A 20,775-nucleotide genomic window follows, 5' to 3' on the forward strand; every position below is an offset into this window, starting at 1 on the left:
AATAAATACGCACATGTGTCGTGTTTCTATTATAAAACCATGACATGCGCTTTTGAGTTTGTGCCCAGGGAACTATTTCATATACCAAAAGTTGGGGTGGAAGGAGACACACGACAACAACAGACGCTTTAATGTACAAACTAACGTCAACGATCGTTAAGAGAATGTCACAAATAGCTATCTGGGCATGTTTTAACCGTTTATTGTCATTTCTTATTCAGGCTGGGACCTACTCCTACTTGGAGCCGACCTCAAACAAACACAAGTCTGCGAATTTCCTTCCGCAAACACCGTTCAACGGTTTCAGCCAATCAGCGCGCGCTCGCGTTTTAAATGCCCTCAGCAGCGGCGGTTAGTGGATGCCACAGCGAGCGACTCTTTTTTAAAAATGTATTTATTCCGTTTAAAAATGCGTCCTTTTCTCGTTTTTTGGGTCTGATTTTGTTAAACATCATTTAAACTTAGAACCTCCGGTCCTTTGATTGACTCAAAGGGAACTCCGTTAACGATCGAGAGGCGCTAACTCCCAGATGGGAACCGAGGAGAGAGGTGAGTTGTTGGGATGTTAGCTAGCTAAGCTAGCTCGCGAGGCTAGGTGGGGAAGTCCTGGCTAGCAAGACTTCGAAACTCTCCCCTGCGTACGCAGTTGTAACTAACTACAAATGTTTGAAATCGTGACATTTTACAACGTATGCTCTGAACTTTAAAACAGGAAAAGATCCTTGGCCTGTGATAACAGTTAAGATGGCAAGATAGCTAGCGTTAGCTAACTTAACCTGGCGACTGTAATTTTAATTAGTGAAGTTACCGAGCTAGTTAGCTACCTCAGCGGGCTAAAGGTGTGAATATTGGTACCGAGTAAATATAACTTATTATATTTAATGTTGGCACTACATACATTAATGTTAGCACTCCGAGTTTTGTATTTAAATCGCCTTGTCACAAAGACATCACTTTAAACTTTTCAACTAGCTCACCCTATCTAAACTGCGAGTTTTGTCGGCTACCTAGCTCACTGGTTCGCTGGTTACGGTTAAGGAGTAACGTTAGAGTCGTCAGTCCCGAGCTGTGAGCTTGAATTGTGCTTGAAGTATTGCGTCCTGCTTTGAAAGTACTTCTTATCATCTAGACTTTGGCATTGAGAATTCCTAAACGTCTGGCTGTATGGTCGCTCCCTGTGTGACAACTCCGCGAATCCATGGCGCGCTTGCGCGTTGAGAGAGCGGCAAAATGTCCCGCATTGATTCTACAGAGCGGATTATAGGCAGATCGATATCCGTTGTCCTTGACTGCGCTATACATTTTTAGCCACAGTTTTGTTACAAAAAAAACCAAAACAACTTGAATGTGCATTCCATTGCTACTGACTGGATGTGAGCCAGTAAATATAATTTTATAATCAAACGACGGCTGAACCCTGGACCAATGCCAAACCCAGGATAATATACAGTTATGACATTTTTGGCTCCATGTGTTCACAGAACAAGTCTGCAGACTGCTCAGAACGGGTTTTTGAAAAATGCCTTTTCTCCCACAGATTGGGTGGATGTGGCTAATGATCTACTTTGCAAGTGTCACATTAACCTGACATTACAGAAAATAACAGATTGCGACGCTACTATTTTCGTGGCTTTGTATGAGGCCATCTTGGGGGAGAAGGTACCAGGTAAACACTTCTTGCACACAACATAAATCTATCATCATTCCTGCTGTCCCATTTTCACGGCGGTCCAAGGCTTCAAGAAGTGTTCCAGGATATTTTCTGTAGGTCCATGAAGCTGCAACTCTAAAGAAAGGGTCTTTGTAGCAAACACCATTGCGCTGACATGCTTGCATACATGTGGAGAGAGAGTGGGGTATGGTTGTGTTATGATTTGAAAGATTAATTTTCTGCTTTGTTCCAGATTATATATCTGTGCCAAAGAGCCAAGAGGATGACATACACAATGTACAATCGGTAATTGACTCATTGGCATTGGACTATCTCCAAATCAGCTTATCTCATATCACTGGTGAGGACTTATCCTGTTGCATTTTCTGTCTTGGATGTGTGCCTGTCGTTCAGTCACATACATTTAATTTATACCCATGTATAGGAATAGTGCAATAAAGTGATTGGTCATGATTTAGATGGTTTGTTAGGTGATTTTGTAGAAGCAGTTTTGCTGTTTGCCCATTTAACAGGAGGCTTTTGTTCTGGAGGAACAAGGTGGACCCACTTGGGATTGTTGGTTATGTTTCTAGGACTAAGTTGACTCCAGCATCTGGTGTTCGTTACCTCCAGTGGTAAATCTCCAGCCCTTTTTAAAACTTGTTTTTCTTCCTGAAGGTGAGAATGTGGTGAGAGGAGATAAGGACTCCATCCGGAACCTTCTGGAGATCTTTGATGGGTTGCTGGAGTACCTGAGTGAAGAGGACGGTGGAGGTGAGCCTTGTGTCCTGGATCCACTGAATACATCTCTCTCTTTTTTCTTTTTTTTTTTCTTTTTTCTCTCTCAACGGTGTGTAAGGGGCAGTTTTGCCATTTTGTTTGTGGACGCAGCAGTGTCCTTGCGCAGGATTTATGCCCTGCTAGGTCTGATCCAGCTGTGAGACAAACATGATGAATGTAATGTATTATTAGGTAACAAATATAATCAATGTAACTCTAGTTACTATTGAAATGTTGTGTAGGTTGGTGGGTGGTTTGTTTGTTTGTTTGTTTTTGTTTGTTTGTTTTTAATGCAATTTTGATGTTGAGAAAGTGTTGTCCAATTCATTAAATTCCTGGCATGCTGCTCTTGCCAGTGAGATTAGCTGTTGTTATGTCACTGTTATTTGCATCATGGTAATTATTTCACAGTAAATAAGCACTCTACATAAAGGTTATATATTTTGCTCTAAACTGGGATTTTTGATTTGATCCTACTTGCAGTTAGTTTAATATGTGTATGCAGTTAATCAGTTTTCTGTATTGATTTCACATGCCACTGGAAGCAGGGTGTCAGCAAGTGCTGCAGTGATTCAGTGTTTCCCTCGAGGATCTCCATTTTTTATTTTTTTTTTCTCTTTCTCTCTCTCTCATCCCAATACAGAACTCAATGGTACAGTTCACCCCGCAGAAACACAGGGGCTTGATGAAGAGGAGAGGACATCCCAGACCTCTACTGCACAGTGAGCATCTTACAAACACACACACACGCGCGCGCACACACACACAGACAGCTTGGGCTTTACATCTGATGACTTTTTTGTTAATGACGCAGTAGTGATTGTATCTGCATTATCTTGCGTTGCAAGGGCTGCGCAAGCATGCTGGTTTAGAAAAATCCTGCTTTCAAGGCAAACAATCATGTGATGAATAAGAATCGCACAGTATGAGGAACAAGGAACAGGTTTGCTTTGTGCACAGAGCATGTCTCTCATTCCACTGGTCTGGCATTTAAAGGCCCTGTAGTGTACATTTTCTGAATATAATCATTTGCATTGCTCTTTTAAATGGTCACAATGGTGGTAGTAGTCTCGTCAGAGGCCTCAAAACACTAGAGATGTAGGTGATATAATGAGTTTACAGGAACATTTCACTTGAAGGTGAAAAAACAGATGCGTCAGATGATGATGATGATGATGATGATAAGTGAATAAATCTTTTTATGTAAAAAACAAAGTGAGGTCATTCATTGTCGTGTCTTTTCCTTGGACATAAAATGAGTCATTAAAAGCAGGGATGACTACTGACTCCACACGACTGAATGCAGCTGAACCAGTCATGGAGGTAGGGTGGCGCTTTACTGTGTGAGTCACTGTAAGTTCAGGAATGCAAACAGTGTGAGGTCACGGTCACACTATCATGTTCAATCAATCAGGCCTCCCAGAGATAAGCTTGTTGCTTTGGTCATGTGTTTACGGCCCTCTGTCGTTTGTTCTTTCTTCGTCTTCCCTGCTTTCAGCTCTGCCGTGCAGTCCAGCAAACATTCCCTCCATTCCTGGAATGGGGACGAATCCGAGTCGACTGCTGAATTGATCCGATTGGCTGATTCCGCCTGTACATTCACCGTATTGCACGGAGGTGCTCATCACCTTTATTCAGTGTCACTACTGGTCACTTGAACCTTTTAGCCTTTTATCCACCTTCATTTTTCAGGCTGGAAACTATTTTCTATTGCAATATGCATGTCAATAATTGTGGAAATTAAAATGAAATTTAAAACGTGAGTTTTTGTTTTTGGTATAATTTCACCACTTCTCCATGACTAGTTAATGCACTACTGCAGTTCTGTTGGAAATAGTTTAGCCATTCCACTGGGAATAATTTCAGTAGGGTTATATTTTGAACATTAGACTATATACATTTTAGGCTTAGTTAAAAGTTCAAAGGGCTTTTTGTTTACTTAGGGTGACTGTTCCAGGCTCAAAGTATGGCTCAGGACTCAAAAGGCCCGGTGACTCGGTGTGAGTCCTGGGAGAGTCCCTACCTTTTTGTTTCATCTGTTCCCAGATGAAACTGTTCCCACACTCTCCTCCCTTAGGGGTCGCCCCGGAGAAATCTCCCCATATTCCACGGGAGCCAGATCCGGCTGCATCCCGGGCCACTCTGCTGCATGAGCCGCTCCGCTCAGCCATCCCGCTGCAGCCGCCCAGCCAGACCATGCCTCAGTCGGTGGGCCTAGGCTTGTTCCCGCCCTCAGACAAGCCTGCCACGCCCACAGACCAAAAGAGGCAGGGTGAAGACGCTGCTAGCAGACAGGTGAAACTCAGTCACTACTTTATGGTTCGGTATGTTTGTTTTTGTTTTGTTGATGATGGTTGGTTGGACTCTTAATTTCTCTGAAAGTCAAATTAAGAATAATATTAGGGTGTTTTAAACCAATTAATTTTTTTTCATGTAAATGCTTTCCCTTTGATTTGTTGGCTATTTCTTTGTGTACAGGACATTCTTTTGTAATACCATATACAAGAAGACTGAAAAGACTAGTTTTTTTTTTTTTTTAAGTGACAGCCTCACATCTCTATGACTAATGACCAGTTTGTCATCATTTACAGTTTTTAGTCACAGACTTTGACTTTGCCAAGACTGGGGATGTTGCAGGGTCACCATTTGTAATACTGCAACTGGATTCCTTGTGAGGTTATTTCCCCATCATGCTCCTGTTGGAAATTTACACAAAGAGAAACTGTTGAACAGTGGAGCAGAAACAGAAGCAGCTTCTGGCCACAGCTACCCTTGTGTGCAGTGATTTTGTTCTGATAAACCAGCCAAAAAGGAAGACGAGAATCGAAATGTCCCCTCCATCTCCCAGGTCTCCTCTCCCTGCCAGAGATGTCCATGTGCTCGCTTTGCTGCTTTCTGTCTGGTGCTGCAGTGAATTCGCCTATTGGTTCTGACAATGTCAATGTTAATATTCGCATGGGCCAAGACTAAAAGCTCATGGGAATGTTGTAGTTGATTTTTACCAGAACAAGAGAGACTTAAGATGGCTCTCCTGACCGTCTTATAGCAAATGATTTTATTCCGACATTGGAAATTTAAGACAGTGAAATTGTTTGGTGTAATACAAGCCTAAGTTGCCCAATTATTTATACAATCCCATGTTTTCTACTAGTCTTCAGTGTGTGTGTGTTTATACATTTTATTTTTATATTTATTTTCATATACACACACAACACACCTTACCCCACCTTTTCACACTACGCCTCAAGCTTAAATACTACTCATGCACATCACTCTGTGTAAGCACCCCAGCCATTCCCAAACAAATACCAAGGCTTTTAGGCGTCCACTTAGACACAACCGTCAAGTCTGCAGTGTTTGAATATTTATTTTTATTTTTTTAAAGTTGTTTCCCCAGGACAGTAAAAGAGAATTTTTGTTCTTTAGCCTTTTTAAAAATACATTCTTAAGATCCTCGTGGGGCGCATGTTCTTGTGAGGTTTTCAGAAGCAGCCGTGTCCAAAGTCAACACCCTTTCCCTTCGGGATTTCCAGAGACGTCTTGTACTGAAAGGGAAAACCGTGCCCATGGAACAGGAACAAGCCTCTGTGTAGATATATACAGCAGATGAGGTCATTGTTATTGTTGGGTTGCTCGGCAAAAGTGAACGTGGATTACATCATAGTTTCAGTCAGTGGCGTGACAGGGATGACGCCTCCTTGCTTCAGAGGTGCCGGGAACTATTCTGTGGGGCTGACGGCTCACTGCCGAGGCCCCACAGCCTGTACCTTGGAGCTTGGCCAAGGGTGACGGCGACCAGTTTTTAACGGAGGGAACTGACCTGGCACCCAACCTTTGGTCCTGTTTCTTTTCCTGATTTTCAAATTTCGTGTAGGACAGTTATCAGCATGTACGATTTCAGTGCGTAATAAGCTATGAAGTACCTAATATTAATGTCAAACTGTCCAGGAGGCAATTGTCTTTTGCCCTGGAGGGGGGGTATTTAGGGTGCAGGGCAGACTTGTGTGCCTTTTTAATTGGTGTTTTTCTATTTGGACTCAATTCTCAGGTTAATTTGCTCAAACTCTCCTCTCTCTCACACAGAATGGTCTGTTTCCAAGGCTGCAGCATGATGGTGTTCATGCTAACGGAGCACTGCCCCCTCTGTTATCTTGCACGTCCCCTGGTGAGCGTCATATGTCCTTCTCTCCCTTTAGCAAAGACACCGTTGCACCTGATCTCTGTACAACATACCCAAATTACTCCAAGAGATTTGAATGGTTTTGTATTGGTGTGTGGTTTTGTTTTTAAAAGGAAAATCTTCTGCTTTAATTGCAGTCTTCCTGACAGCAGTTTGCTTATTTATTGACAATTTGTTCTTGTTGATGAGTAATTGTTTTTTGTCTCAGAGAGTGAGAAGTCTGTGCACAGTGTGAGAGAAACATACTCTGAAGTTCCCAAAGTACAAGTGGAGGTAGGCCCTATAGCAGCTTTAACCTTCGACCTTCCACATCGTGCCCCGCTCTGCCCCATCACACACACAAATACATGCTAGAATGACCACACGACTATCAGTGCTGTTTAGGCATGTTTGGGTGTGCCTGCTGCAGTCAACATAATGGAATCCTGTGTCACAGAGCCAGAGAGATACAGAGAGCCTTCCCCTTCTCAGGCTGCGTTGGAGACGGCTCAGTCCGGCAAACATCCATCTCCCACTGTGTCACGAAGCCTGACTGAAGCACACCTTAGGTGTCTGTCTTAAGTTTGAAAAACACTTGCTGGAAACAAATGGTTTTCTCAGTACGAAAACCAGCCTGCCAAAAGTTTACCCAAATAAGCACGTCATTTTTTTGTCAGAAAGGTTTATCATCAGTAGTGTCTTCCAGAACATCAAGTTTGTAAGACCATGTGGCGTCTTCAAACTCCGTCATCTCAGAATGAACAAGCAAAACCCCGCAAACCAACGGGACATCCCAGAATGTTTGTTCGGTATTGCTCGTACCGTTGGGTCTCAGACTCCGCCTCTATCCCCTTCAGGGCGGCCCTGAGGTGACTCGGCGGGTCCTGTTCCGGACTCAGCCTGATGTGCGGCTCCTGTCCCAGCAGGATGAGCAGGGGCGGAGCCAGCGAGAGGACGATCCAACGCACAGCCAAGGAGAAGAGAGCGAGGAAGAGCCGGCGTATAGTTCGGGGTTGTTGTCCGAGAGACGGAGAAGCTGCAGACGCACGAGGTGGGCACAGGGTAAAGCGGTTACACAGAAGGTAAACTGGGTGAAGCTTACCAAGATAAGAACATGGAAGCTTCTGGAAGTAGTGAAGAGATTTTCTGGGATTTTTCTGTTATTTTAAATCTTTTTTCCATTATTTTATCATAATATTTGTCATGTTATTTGTAAAATGTCATATTGGTAAAGAATGTGACCTGTACTTGCTCGCTCTCTCTCGCGTGCTCTCTCAGGTGGGTAGAGGAGAGCGAGGACCCGCTGCACAGGCGGAGTCAGAGGAACCGGCAGGCGGAGCAGGAGCTACAGGAGATGTCGGAGAACCTGGCACGTCGCCTAGAGGAGCTCGACCTGGTTAGTGCGCTGGGACCCCGCTCCTTCTGCCCCACACGTGGTTCGGTCCGCGCTGCAGCAACTGATGTTTTCCCATATTTTCATGTTCTAGAAGACTTTGAAAAGGTTTACAATACGGAATGGCTGCAAATCCACGGGATGTTTCTCCTTGCAGATGCTGAAGAGAGCGTTGGGAGAAGCGGGGGTGGAGCCTAAACCCCAGGAAGAGGACAAACGCTCACATCACAGTGACAGCGTCATGGAGTGCAGACGTGCCCCCCGACCCACAGGTGACCTCCTGACCTCTAGTGCATACTTGCTGCACTGAGGATCCAGGCTGCTGCTAACCCCTCCCCCTCCCCCCATAGATCTGGCTGGTGTGGACAGATCCCCTCGCACGCGCTCGCTCTCCCCCTCCCCGCCCCCTGCGTGCCACTCTCCCCAGAGCCAGCCAGAAGCCACCGTGTCAGCGGATGGGCGGCTGCGTGACTCCCATAGTCACCATGGTGACCGCTGCGAGCACCAGCACCAGCAGATCCAGTGCAGGAGAAGCCAGGTGAGAAAGGCCTGTACTAGCCTGTAGATGATGGAATGCCCCAGAATGACAGTGTTGTGTAATACCTGTGTTGGCCTGTAGATGGTGGCAGATGCGTATAAGGCAGAGCTGAAAAATTTAGACGAGCAACAGAGAGCAGAATTGGTCATTGAGAGACTCCGAGCACAAGAAGCTGTAAGGGCATCTACCCACCCCCCACCCCTCCTAAAACTTTGAAGTTGTCTTATTCAGTGTATAAGTATAAAGCACAGTGTGTTTGACAAACAACTGCTAAGAAGTAGTGCTATGTAAATGTACCCAACTTAATAACAGCGATAATGCTAGTAAAACCTTCATGAAAGTGTGTGTCTCTCTCTTCAGGAACGAGAGTACAGGGAGGCCGTGCGTAAAGAAGCAACTCGTCTTCTGAAGTCGTCTCACGCCCACAGATCCAAGTCGTTGCTCTTTAGCAGAACGGCGCGTGCCAAAACCGCTCCTACCACTCGACGGCAGGCCCAACCCCGCAAAATGGCGCCTTGTAAGACCTCCCCCTTCCCTGGCTTTACCTGCACAGATTGGACAAATGCCGTTTCTCAGTCTGTGTGAGCATTTAGGGCTTTTATTTGAAAGGTGATCTGTAGGGTCTCAGTGTTAGGCATAGAATGGATTAACAGTGCATTCCCTGTGGTGACTTGTGGTTTAACGGACAGAGCCTGTGAAGAGCTGTTCCTTCCATTTAGATAAATGTCTGCTTTGCTCCATAAATAGCTGCTGTTGCCGCTGGTCTGAGTCCACTGGCTCTCTTAGACTTGCACAAGCAGTGGAAATTAAGATGTCTTAGCAAATGTGCTCATAGAGTGAACTTTTGGGGTGTGTGTGTGTGTCCAGTGCGGGTGAAGGAGAATGACTTGCTGCCCACTCTGTTGGAGGAGTTCCCTCCCTTGCCATTCTCTCGTCACACACTCAACTGCATGTGGAAACAGCAGATACAACAGGTCGACCAGCTCAACGCCCTGGACAAGCACAGCCGACACACACACACCGCCAAACTCTCCAACCAGGTCAGAACTGATGATCAACACACTCTGTCAACTTCATCAACCCAGCCAGAACAAACATATAAACTCACCCAACCCGGTTGGAACAAACACATACAAATGCAAACCACTAAACTTACCAACCACATCAGAATGAACACCCTCTGCCAAACTCACCAACCAGGACACACACACAGTGTTCTTGTTAACAAAGGTTGTGTTCTCCAGAGAGAGGTGGAGGAGGCTCAGAGGAGACACGAGTTGCTCATGGACATCATCCGCAAAGAGCAGGAGCACAGCCGCCGATTGGTGAGAACGCGCCCACCCCCACGGGCACACACTCGTTTACACACCCTATTGAGAATATACTTGTCTTGAGGGCAGTGAGTGTTTGCAGTGTGAACCAGGGCCCTTCCTTAAAGGGGAGGTCTGCTAAATGTGTATTTTTCACTTTAATGACATGTTCTCCAGCTGCTGTGACATTTGCATCTGCAGTTTTGTGTGTCTGTGCATCTAAAGCTGTGTTTGTGTTTGTTTTAAAACAACGATGGAATGGAAGTGTGTTTTAATAGGTCTACTTATATTTCTGTTTTCAAACTGTCCAGGATGCAGGAGAGTTACCCTCTGAATGTGACGGCGCTCTCTCTCTCTCTCTCTCTCAGAAGGAATTCCGGGAGCGTGTTCAGCAGCAGCGCTTGGCGCAGAACAAGCTCCGTGAGCAGAGGCAGCAGGTGGCGCGCGCCCGCAAGTACCACAACGACTACCATGTGCAGCTCCGTGCCCGTCGGCTCCGGGCACGCACCCATGAGGAGAGGGTGAGGCCCGCCTCTATATACAGGGACGCCTACGAACGTGCACTCTGCATTAAACCATTAAAAAGTGTCCCAGGTTTAGTTTGGCTCTGGTGTACAATCACGTGGAGCTTAATGAAAAATCCGTTCCTGGATTTTGTAATTGCAGACAGTTACTTGAACATAACTGAATGAAAAATTGTTGACCATTTTCTCAGAGCGCCTGCCTGTCAGGTAAAGGGAGGGTGGACAATGGGGCTGGAGGGCTGTGATTTGAATCCCTTCACCTTTCAGCCTATCAGGGCACTACAGGGCACCCTGCCACATCCAACATTTCTCCTTACTCTGCGTGCAGATGTTCCGGCAGGTGTTGGAGGAGGGCCTGGAGCTGCAGAAGGCTCGTCTGCGGGAGGAGCGAGCGTATGCTAAAGAGCAGCGCCAGGAACGGCAGCAGCGGCACAAGGATGAGATGGAAGCCATGGAGAACTATTACAGGGACCAGGTGAGGCCCGCCCACTCCTGCCCACCGGTGCGCTTACTGTCCACTAACGCGGTCACTGTGTCCCACCCACGTCCACCAACCACATTACTGCACTTATTAGCTGGAGAAATCTTTGGATCGGACAGTGAGCCACTGCCAGCGCTTTGCTGTGAACGGTCCTCTAGAGTGCTTTTGTGCACTTGTGTGGCCTGCAGAAAACCTAGGATACGTTGAGGTCTTCACTCAGTGGTCAGACATGTTGCCCGTAAGGCTGACTGCACCACAGGGGCCTCTGTCAGTCTGGTTTGGAAAGTTGGGTCATGAGTCTACACTCAGTACCAGAAATCTGTCCATTCCCAGATGGTGTGCACTCGCGTCTCTTTTAAAGAATGAACAATACACATACACGCGCGTGTGCACCCCCCCCCCCCCCCCCCCCCCGTTAATGTAGGACTAATTTTATCTGAAGTGGTAGATGTTTTGTGCCCCCCCCCCTGTGTCCGACAGGATTTGTAAGCACAGCAGGCTAAAAATACTGACGTGACTTTGAGCTTCCGTTCCTGTCTGCCTGCTACCAGCAGTAATCTGATCACAGAGGTGGGGGGGGGGGGGGTTATTTTGGAAAAGACATTAAAAATACTTTCCATCTTGCATATTGTTCCATGGATTTCTTCTTTATTAAATGAATGACACCATGGCCTTGACTGTGTGATAGTGTGTGTGAGACTCCAGCAGAACTCCAGCTGCAGAACAGAGAACAGTGATCTTTTTTTTTTTCATGCATTTTTTAATTTGGGATAAAGGGTGATTATAGAAATGATGAGCTCTACTAAAATGTGTGTGTATCGATTATTTATTTATTTATTTATTTATTTTTGAATGCACATACTTCAAAACAAGCCCTGGCTCTTTTCCACTTCCCTTTGGCACTGCTGTTGTACCTCTTGCTGAATTTCCTGGTAGTGATAGATGTGGGTTCACTTTGACACCAAGTATGATTAGATTACTCAAATAACCCTGAATTTAAAAATGACAACTTTAAATTTGATAACTATTTTTAGTTTGTTATACTTTCATCATCCCTGTTGAATTAAAAATAGTTTTAAAATCGCCACAGAGATTTTGACTCGTTTCATTGATGAATTAAAAACATTTGTCAACAAACGCTAGTAATTTTGTTGATGAGATTAACACTGAGACAGTGCCACTGAGCCTCAGGACCAGTTGGTTGTTCCTTGAAGTTTGTTGAGAGATGGTTTCTGTTCTGACCGATGCACAGGAGGAAGTAGGGCCATAATGAATGGTTCCGTTTCCTCACTGTTCATGCACATTGTTTCTGAATCTCATTCCATGTAGTTCTCGATGCTGGCCGAAAGACTGGCCCTGGAGCGGCAGGAGGTTCAGGTGCGGACGAAGGCCCAGGAGAAGGTGGGTCATGCTCCCCCCTCCAAACTCTCCTCTGCAGTAGGGCTTCCACTGGCCCGGAAACCTCTGGAACAAAATGGGTCCCACAACCACATCCCACTGAAGAGGAACCAGGCATTATGGGATACTTTGCCCCATACCAGATTTATTTTCCCCACAACATAACTTTCTCACACAGACTTAAATAACTCAGTTCATCAGTAATCATCGCTGATCTTCCCTGCAGTCTTTGGTTAAAACTTTACTGAGTATGAATGCTAAAAGAGTGCTTGTGTCCCCACAGGCAATTAAGGACAAATGAGAAGCTGAATGCTATAGCTGATCGTTCGTAGAGGGCATGTAAAGTTACATATCTGAAACTAAGTGTTATGAGTGTACAAAACAAAACCAGGCTGCAGTCACATAGGAGTATGGCAAAAGAGTGAATAAAAAACATTTCACATATGTATATTTGAATCATTTTAATCTTGTGTGATTAAGGCAGTACAGCTGTGCCTTCTACAACGACCTGTAACTGAATAGCTTTGAGTGCAAGGCAGGGGGCGCTGTTGTTGCCAGACGTACTTGTCGTGTGCGAGCCCCTCTCGTGGACAAGCTCCCACGATGTTCTCATTTGTATACAAATGTACGTTACTAACACACACAAGAACACGTCACTTAGGGCAAGCGCAGCCGCATAGACTTCCATCCTGAAAACGTGCAGAAGGTTCAGGAAAACGTGCTGGATATGTACACTGATGACTGTTGGCAGTAAAGCTCGTTGTGGACACTGTGGACCCGGCTGTAATCCTGGAATATATTTTTTTCACCCATGAGCAAAGATGTTTCTAGATAAGACCACCCTTCCTCATGTTTTTCTGTTTACTCCTGGCTTTGTTTGTTTGGTTGCTAGGCGCTGCAGAAGATGAAGCGGGAGCTGCGGAGAAGGATGGAGCGCGAGATCGGCGAGCTGCAGGCGCTCATCCTGCAGGCCGACGAAGACGACTACTTCCGCCAGCTGGAGGCTGAGCGGCTACGCCGGCGCGTGCAAACAGCCTCCTTCCACTATGGCACTAGCTGCGCGAACTGACTCCAGATCAGGAGGGGAGCGCTGCCAGTGGGTGGCTTGCTGAACAGGGCTGCTCTGAGATCAGCCGTGGCCGACCCAGTTTCTTGCATAGAGGATGGGGTCTTAGTGGTTTTCGGTATTTAAGTGTTCGTATTGCTGCAATAAACTTCTGCAGAGTCCGTTTCTGCATGTGGCGCCGGGTACGAGCCATTTGGCTGAATGGCAGAACCTCCGTGGTGAGGATGGCACTCCTTTGAGTGAAGAACATGTGGCTGCAATAACACCAACTGTATTTATGGGATTTCAAGTGTTTTCCTCGCAATTTATAAGTGTAAGATCAAGTCAAACTCTTACTGTCTTTTACTGCATTGTCAAAAAGTGGCAACAAGAACAACACGACACCAACCAGCCCTACCGAGCTATAACCCAGCTGCCTGTTGATTGCACACATTTACGTTGTGGTTTGTAAAGTATTTTATTAAACCACAAAGATGGGGAGGGGTAGATGCTAAGCTGTGATCCATGTTTCTGGAATCAAGAGTCTCACGCCATACTGGACATGGACAAAAACGGTTTTAGGTACAGTTATTGCAAAAAGCAGCTCTGCTGTTACTACAAAAATGAGACAGTTGGACTGGACTGCTTCTGCCTCAGCAGTTGAAGACATGTTTCAGGCAATGAGTCTTAAATAGGACAGTACTGCAATACACACACACATACCCTTTTTTTGCTGCTAACACTGAGTCTTTAATTACAAAACTGGGTTGCATCACCAAGTTTTTTATGACTTCTTTTAAATTCTTTGGGTGGTGTATATGTTTTGCTTTTTTTTTTTTTTTTTTTTTTGGGAAGTGCCCCTTTCCATGGCAGTAGACCACAGACTAATGCCCCCGTGTTAATAACGTCTCCTAAGTCTACACCATCATAGGTGATGATAGCTTTGAATTCCTCATTGCTGAACTGGGTTTTCTTTATTTGTGAACACCGTCATTATTTATTAAACCACAAAATTAATTTTGCTAATTGCACTAACAAATACAAGAACTATCAGTGTGAACTGTAACTGTCTCATGAGCAGCTTATTCTGTGTCACATGATGTGGGAGAGGAAGGCAAGGGGGGAAATACACCCACAGAAAAAGTTCTCTGTTGAAAGCAGAACACTGCCAGTTGCAAGCAGGTCCCAGTTTATTGCTCGTATCTGGAGGTGTACAGGAGGAACACGGCGTTCTGTTATGTACAAACAGGTGACTCGGATGGCAGGGACAATAAATACAAATTCCAAAGAAAAATCCAAAAAACAAAACGGAGCACGTTTGTCAAGCTTGTGTACAAGACCAAAACTTATGCACGCGCGCACACGCGCACACACACACCTGGCATTCCCACACAAACCATTCATGTCATGTCATACCAGTTAGCCAAGATTACAGTTTTGCAAGTAGAACATGCTAGAAAGGTGATTGCGAGTTTTCAAAGTCCAATATGTATAATGCATGATAGATGATTTTGGACTAGTTCAACCTGTACAGGAGCTGGAGACCACGTACTGTTCTAACAGAACGGTCTTAATGCTAAATCCCAACAACTGGTAACAAATAGATTAATATTCTTGATAAACTAAAATCTGTAAATGTTAATTTTTGCATTAAGAAAACCTCTTTAAAGCTCTCATCAGCATATGAAAAATATTCTGATACTTTACAAAGCACCATTATGAGTATACTTTTTTTTTAATTAACATTTTTATCGAGAGTATATGTGAACTGAGTACACCTGGGAGGAGTTATCACTGCAAAAGACAACTTCCATAATCATAGGAATTTGTTATAAACATCAAAATACATTTATAAAAAAAAATTATTATACATAAGGGTAAGACAAAGTCTTGCGCCGTTTCCAATGTTTTAGAATGAAAGATTCGGTACGGGCAAGGGTGATGCGTCAAGAGACGTGCTGCTCTGAAGGAACACACACCCCTCGGACTGAACTGAGCAGTGTCGTGTGGCCTTGCTAGTGCAGAAGACTGCAGAAGATACCGACTGGCTCTGGCCTTTGCCCTCACCTCTGACCTTTCCAAAAAATTTAAAATACAAGCCGGTGGTGCATGCAGTCATCAAAACCTTTTTGAGCAGGCACACATAAAAAGATCAAGGGAGGGAGATCCTACATGACCTGAGATTAAATCCTGTAACATTTAAGCCATATACAAAATATAAATCTATACAATTTCTTTAGAATGACAAAGCCCTGTATGTATATATTTATGTATACTTGTACAAATGTGCTGTGAATTCGGTCAGAGATAAGCGTGATATGGGCTCCTTAGTTAACCCCAAATGCCCTTGCCCCAGCACTTCTAAATGCTCTTCAGACAAAAGTCCAGGGCTTGTAATCATGCCAAAGGCCTTAATGCACAGAGGCCTGACCCCAGTGGCCGGCCTTAGCCTTTCAGCTCCGGGTGAATATAATGGCAGAAGTATGGCAGAGCTGCTCTAAGATCAGTCATCTCCCTATCAGCAGCTGGGTTTCATGGGAATTCTTCAGTCATTGCAGCACCTACCGGGTTGTTGCTGTGGACAGCGAGAACAGTTACCATCAGACTAGCACATCACTACCAGGCTGGCCATCTGACACTGGAACAAAGCCTTCTCCCAAACACGTTCTCCTGACTCAACCGCTTGCAATAATCAACATTATGACTCTTAACAGTTATTCTACATTTATTGCTTGTTTTGCTCTGTGTATCATTCAACCTTCAAGTCTTCTCAACCAGATTAAAAGGTGTGATGGGGACCATATACAGTTACAAGGATAAGTCTGCCAGAAACACTGCACAGTGGAGTGTTTGGTCCGCGTTAGCCTGAGGATGAGCTGGTGAACTGAAGCACTAAACTGTGCAGTGCTGGGATCAGGAGGCCAGAACTCGATCCTGCTACACTGGCTCCACTGCAATACTGCGCCTCCAGACCTGGGGCTTTGCATATTATGTGTACGGGTTCATTCTTTCATTCATTGCCCGTTTTTCTGTCTGACTCTTTGCCTCCATCATACACACATGCGATGCAACACACATACTCACACGCGCATTTTCAGAGTAAACATGGAATCTTCACACGGGTCTGGGGCTTGTAAGCACACCCCAAAATATGTCCATATTCAACACTTTCAGATTTAAGATGACTTCTTGTTGGTTCATAGCAGCTGAGAGAAGATGAATTGAAAAAAAAAAAAAGCTAGGAAAAAATAAAGTAAAACGTTTCTGCATGGGGCTCCATGAACTCCCTCTGCCCCTGGGGTGAGATCATGCCACCACCGAACTACCCAGAATCCCTTGCGCAGGCTCCTCCCTTTGAAGCAGCCAATCATTCGACAGCAAATCCGCAGGTTTCCTCGATGGCCGTGAGCAGCTTGTCGTACAGTTTATCGTAGCTCTCGTAGGGGGGAATGTCAATGCGGTTAAAACTACACAGACAAGAAAGCAGACGTCAGAACCAGTCATTTACATGACAAACATGTTTTGAAGGTGTGTGTGTGTGTTCTAGAACTAAGAGGACTAAAGTGCGTTTACCACGTGTGGGCTTTTGGCAAGTTGTTTGTGTTTGCGTCAATCTGATGGATGGTGAACTGCCTGGGCCCTGCTGCACCTAAACACAACGTCAGCAAGATGAAGGAACGCAATCAGCAAAACATTAGGAAAGAAACACCTAACAGCAGCACGCACACACATGCACGCACCCTGGAGGGCTTTGAAGCCCTGGAGGGGCACTCTGGAGGAGCCGGTGACGAACTGCAGCAGCCTGGCTCGCCGCTCCTCGTCAAAGGACTCCACAGCCTTCCAGAACCACTTGACCACACTGCTCTCGGCCGTGCAGTGCTTCAGACGCGTGTTGGCCCGCCAGTCGTGGATGTCGATCTTCCCCAGGCCACACACGATCAACTGTGGGGGTGGGGGGGATACTGCAGCTCACGCGGCACCCACTGGCCATCCCAGCTGTTGTTCTACGATAACTGTGTGTGTGTGTGTGTGTGTGTGTGTGTGTGTGTGTGTGTGTGTGTGTGTGTGTGTGTGTGTGTGTGTGTGTGTGTATATATATATATATATATATATATATATATATATATATATATATATATATATATCTCTCTCTCTCTCTCTCTCTCTCTCTCTCGTACCTCCAGCTCCTTTTCATCGAAAGGCTTGAGCAAGTGTTGTGGTATGACCTCATTGAAGCCTTTCTGAAGAGCCAGGAACTGAGCTTCAATACCGTGCAGGAAACGCCAGTTCACATACAGTCTGCACAGAAGATATACAGCACAGTGCAGCTACAGGACAGTTACAGAACAACTATAGAACAACTACAGGACAGTTACAGTACAGCTCCAATACAGTTACAGTACCAGAGTGCTTCAGAATAGGGAACAGCAGCATTAGAGAAGAATCCAGCGAGGGGGAAGGCATGAGAACTCAGAGCGGCCCCAGAGGATGGAGAGAGACGTGACCCCAGCTCTGCACAGGGTCATGCTTTCCCTGCTCCACAACACCTGATAGAGTTCACTAGTTAATGATCAATCCCGCAGATGCTGAGGCGGGACTAATCAATCATGTATTAAAGCATGAGACATGATGTCTCTAACTCACTGGAAGCCACTGTAAGGACACGGCAGTGTGGTTAATATGACTCAACTGTATGTCCTGACCGGCAATCAGGCAGCAGCTCTCTGAACCAGCTGTGGCTGTCTATCTGCCTTTTCTCGGAGGGCTGGAAGGAAGTGTGTGTGTGTGTGTGTGTGTGTGTGTGTGTGTGTGTGCGCGCGCAGGCAGGCCTCCTACCTAACATACTCCTTCTTGGTCTCCTCGGTGACTGGGACACTCTTGCCATTGGGTTTAAGCTCATGCTGAATGATCTGGCCGTATGCACTGTGCTCCACACAGAACGTGTGGTCCAGCACCCCGGTGATGTCATTCTCCCTGGAACCAGAACAATACCACTGACATCGTCCGACTGCACACAAGACACTTGGATGCGTCTGGAAAAGTAACTACTCCAAAAAGCAGCTACCACAAAGAACCACGTGGAGTAAACGTGTCCCCACAGTCGTAGGGCTACTAGGATGTTTATTAGTTCTTGCCCGCAGTGTGTGTGGGAGTGGGACTGCGCTGGAGGCGTTCACTCACAGTATCCAGACAAGGCTGTTGTAGAGGTCGGGGTCCACCGACTCCATGTCGTCCAGAGTGATGAGTTTGCCCAGCAGCTGTTTGTAGAAGGGCAGTGTGAAGCCGCCGTCAATGTAGTGGCCGTGGAACACCGCCATTCCCATGATTCGCCCAACAAAGTGGAAATACGACAGGTGCTCCTGTACCAGACGCACATGTACGGGTGTTCAGCGAGGGCTTCGCTCCGTGAGCGCTTTGTAAGTGAACTGTGTGTGTGCGCGTGCGTGAATGTGTCTGAAATCCATCAGATCATTTGTGTGTGTGTGTGTGTGTGTGTGTGTGTGTGTGTGTGTGTGTGTGTGTGTGTGAGTGTGTGAGAGAGAGAGAGAGAGAGTCTTACTGGGTTGACTGAGGAATCGGGGTTGATCTGAAGTGTGTAGATGTCGTCACGGGAGTACTGGAACAGGCCATAGTATGGGTTGAGCATCTCGTGGGAAAGCAGGTACAGCCATTCTCTGAGGACATCACAGAGCAGCACACACACGCACTTTCACTGCACACTGTTCTGCCACTGTCAGCAAACGTTCGCTAGGCCAGATTCTTGCAGTACATTCTGATTCAGAGGCCTTTTGTAGGGAGATTTCGAGGGTTATATTTAGGAGCTGACGTACGGCTGCTAACAGAGCATGCCGCAGAGCTAACTGACCCACGGCCACCCAGCTAAAGCCAAGCACTCCCAAGTTCATTTAATCCTACCACAGCCTCTTCATTTAACTCGGTTTTATTGCGACGCCTACATGCCACAATTACAATATCCAAGAATTGGCAGATAAAGTCAGGGAAATAGCAGCTGCTATGCTGGTACAACATTAAAGCTCTTTGGAGGCTAGCTAGTCCCTGTATAGGGTCAGGAAAGGAGTGTGGCTGTCCATGTACCTGGCCACGCCTCCATAGTCAAGCCCCTCCTCTCCTCTGAACTTCACCATCAGCCTCTTCCACAAGTCCTTCTGCCTCATCTTCATCACCTGCCGATATGACTCCTGCAAGCACGCATGCGCACACACACACACACACACACACACAAGCTTGAATCAGTAATTCACTTCCAACACTTCACAACTGGAGATGAGACTAACAGAAAGCAAATTAGCAAATATTTAACATGTTTATTAGTTAACAACTTGCAAGAACACCACAGAGCTGTCAGAAGGACTGCAGTTTATTTACAGTCTCTATGAGCTTTTTGTCAACAAATTTCAAAATTACACATTTAAATATTGATATCCAAGTTCAATAAATGTGCAATTAAAGTTAAATAAGTCATTTTATTTGAGATCAAGTAACAGCTTTAACGTGCAAGCGTCAACCAAAATCAGTGTTTAAAGTGTTGATGAAGCAGTGTGATGGTCCTGCACCAGCACTCTGACCCCACCGTCTCTTTGAGAACGTGTTGCAAAACGTGGCCCCCAGTGGACACGCACGGATAACGCAACATGCTTGCTCCCCACGCAGTCTTTCGAGGGCCCTCCCGAGAAACACGGGCCCCGTTGAGAAGGGAGGAAAACAAAGCGTGGGGATGATGACAGCTGAACTGAGAGAGAGGGAGGGAGGCCCGGAGAGCTTACAGCACGCTCTAATGTCATGAACACCCATCTATTTGCAGAATATTTAACGGACAACTGACACTGCTCCCAGATTGACTGACTAATTTAGTACTTATTGTAGGGTATTGTTTATGTTGTTTAACAAACTCTAGCACTTATTGTTTATAGCACTTATCATTGTTTAAGAGAGACCTTATGTATTTTGTACTTCTAGGTATCAGCATTCATCCTTGTATTCTACAGTATTCTAGTTCATTGGTATGTTTAATTCTAACCTACTGTACCTGGATGTATTCTATGAGTAAATGACAAAGCACTTTTGTAAGTCGCTCATGTAACACCACCTGAGTGTTTCCACTCAAACGCAGGTCTGGAGCTGCACTGGGCACACAGCGCATTCCTCTGGCTTCTGCTGCCTTCTGAGCACATGTGCGTAAGCTGCTGAGCCATGTCAGACTGGAAAAGGCCCTGTGTATGTGTGTGTGCTTCCAGGCTGTCATGGAAGTAACATTTTTTCACTGCTGGCTGCCGAGGCGAGAGTTCTGAAGCTTGGTTCAGGCCCAGCGTCCATATCGGTCTCTCCATCCTTCCGCACTCAACCCTCCCTGCCCCCACAACCCCAGCCCCGTTCCGTTCCCCGCTGACATCATACAGCAGGAATTCCTGCTTTCCAAGAACCATATGACAGGCGTGAGGGGAGGAGAGAGGAGGAAAGAAGAGAATAGGTTTTCA

The 20,775-nt window shown here is 45.8% G+C and overlaps 2 protein-coding genes across 4 annotated transcripts in view; one reads left to right on the forward strand and one right to left on the reverse strand.

The window, feature by feature from the left end:
- The first annotated feature begins 134 nt into the window (after positions 1 to 134).
- Positions 135 to 14,339, forward strand: LOC113583265 (centrosomal protein of 95 kDa). 3 transcript variants are annotated; one of them, XM_027019510.2, is made up of 21 exons: positions 135 to 549; positions 1,538 to 1,666; positions 1,905 to 2,012; positions 2,330 to 2,425; positions 3,075 to 3,153; positions 3,930 to 4,048; positions 4,509 to 4,726; positions 6,515 to 6,596; positions 6,820 to 6,884; positions 7,448 to 7,641; positions 7,869 to 7,986; positions 8,078 to 8,255; positions 8,334 to 8,521; positions 8,603 to 8,695; positions 8,882 to 9,038; positions 9,389 to 9,561; positions 9,766 to 9,846; positions 10,200 to 10,352; positions 10,684 to 10,830; positions 12,166 to 12,237; positions 13,127 to 14,339. In XM_027019510.2, exons 1-21 carry the CDS (start codon positions 531 to 533, stop codon positions 13,301 to 13,303), a joined length of 2,646 nt encoding a protein of 881 aa, XP_026875311.2. In that variant the 5' UTR covers positions 135 to 530; the 3' UTR covers positions 13,304 to 14,339. The 3 variants fall into 3 exon arrangements, with proteins under 3 accessions (XP_026875311.2, XP_026875313.2, XP_026875312.2); XM_027019512.2 differs by having other exon boundaries at positions 7,514 to 7,641; XM_027019511.2 differs by having other exon boundaries at positions 136 to 549; positions 8,141 to 8,255.
- Positions 14,107 to 20,775, reverse strand: part of LOC113583267 (E3 ubiquitin-protein ligase SMURF2) — a 38,492-nt gene continuing 31,823 nt past the window's right edge. Inside the window, exons 13-20 of the mRNA XM_035528781.1 lie at positions 19,376 to 19,479; positions 18,840 to 18,954; positions 18,461 to 18,639; positions 18,116 to 18,253; positions 17,458 to 17,578; positions 17,020 to 17,221; positions 16,853 to 16,928; positions 14,107 to 16,746 (exon numbers count right to left, since the gene is read on the reverse strand). Of these exons, the coding sequence (XP_035384674.1) occupies positions 16,647 to 16,746; positions 16,853 to 16,928; positions 17,020 to 17,221; positions 17,458 to 17,578; positions 18,116 to 18,253; positions 18,461 to 18,639; positions 18,840 to 18,954; positions 19,376 to 19,479 (1,035 nt within the window). The 3' untranslated portion in view covers positions 14,107 to 16,646. The remainder of the gene's footprint in view (positions 16,747 to 16,852; positions 16,929 to 17,019; positions 17,222 to 17,457; positions 17,579 to 18,115; positions 18,254 to 18,460; positions 18,640 to 18,839; positions 18,955 to 19,375; positions 19,480 to 20,775) is intronic.

This window comes from Electrophorus electricus, chromosome 1 (assembly GCF_013358815.1).
Source record: "Electrophorus electricus isolate fEleEle1 chromosome 1, fEleEle1.pri, whole genome shotgun sequence".
Lineage (NCBI taxonomy): Eukaryota > Metazoa > Chordata > Actinopteri > Gymnotiformes > Gymnotidae > Electrophorus > Electrophorus electricus.

Bases quoted from the DNA above. Each gene is read 5' to 3' on its own strand.
- LOC113583265 (XM_027019510.2), top strand. The intron at 2,013-2,329 runs GTGAGGACTTAT...TTCTTCCTGAAG, and splicing joins CAGCTTATCTCATATCACTG to GTGAGAATGTGGTGAGAGGA. The intron at 10,831-12,165 runs GTGAGGCCCGCC...CATTCCATGTAG, and splicing joins AGAACTATTACAGGGACCAG to TTCTCGATGCTGGCCGAAAG.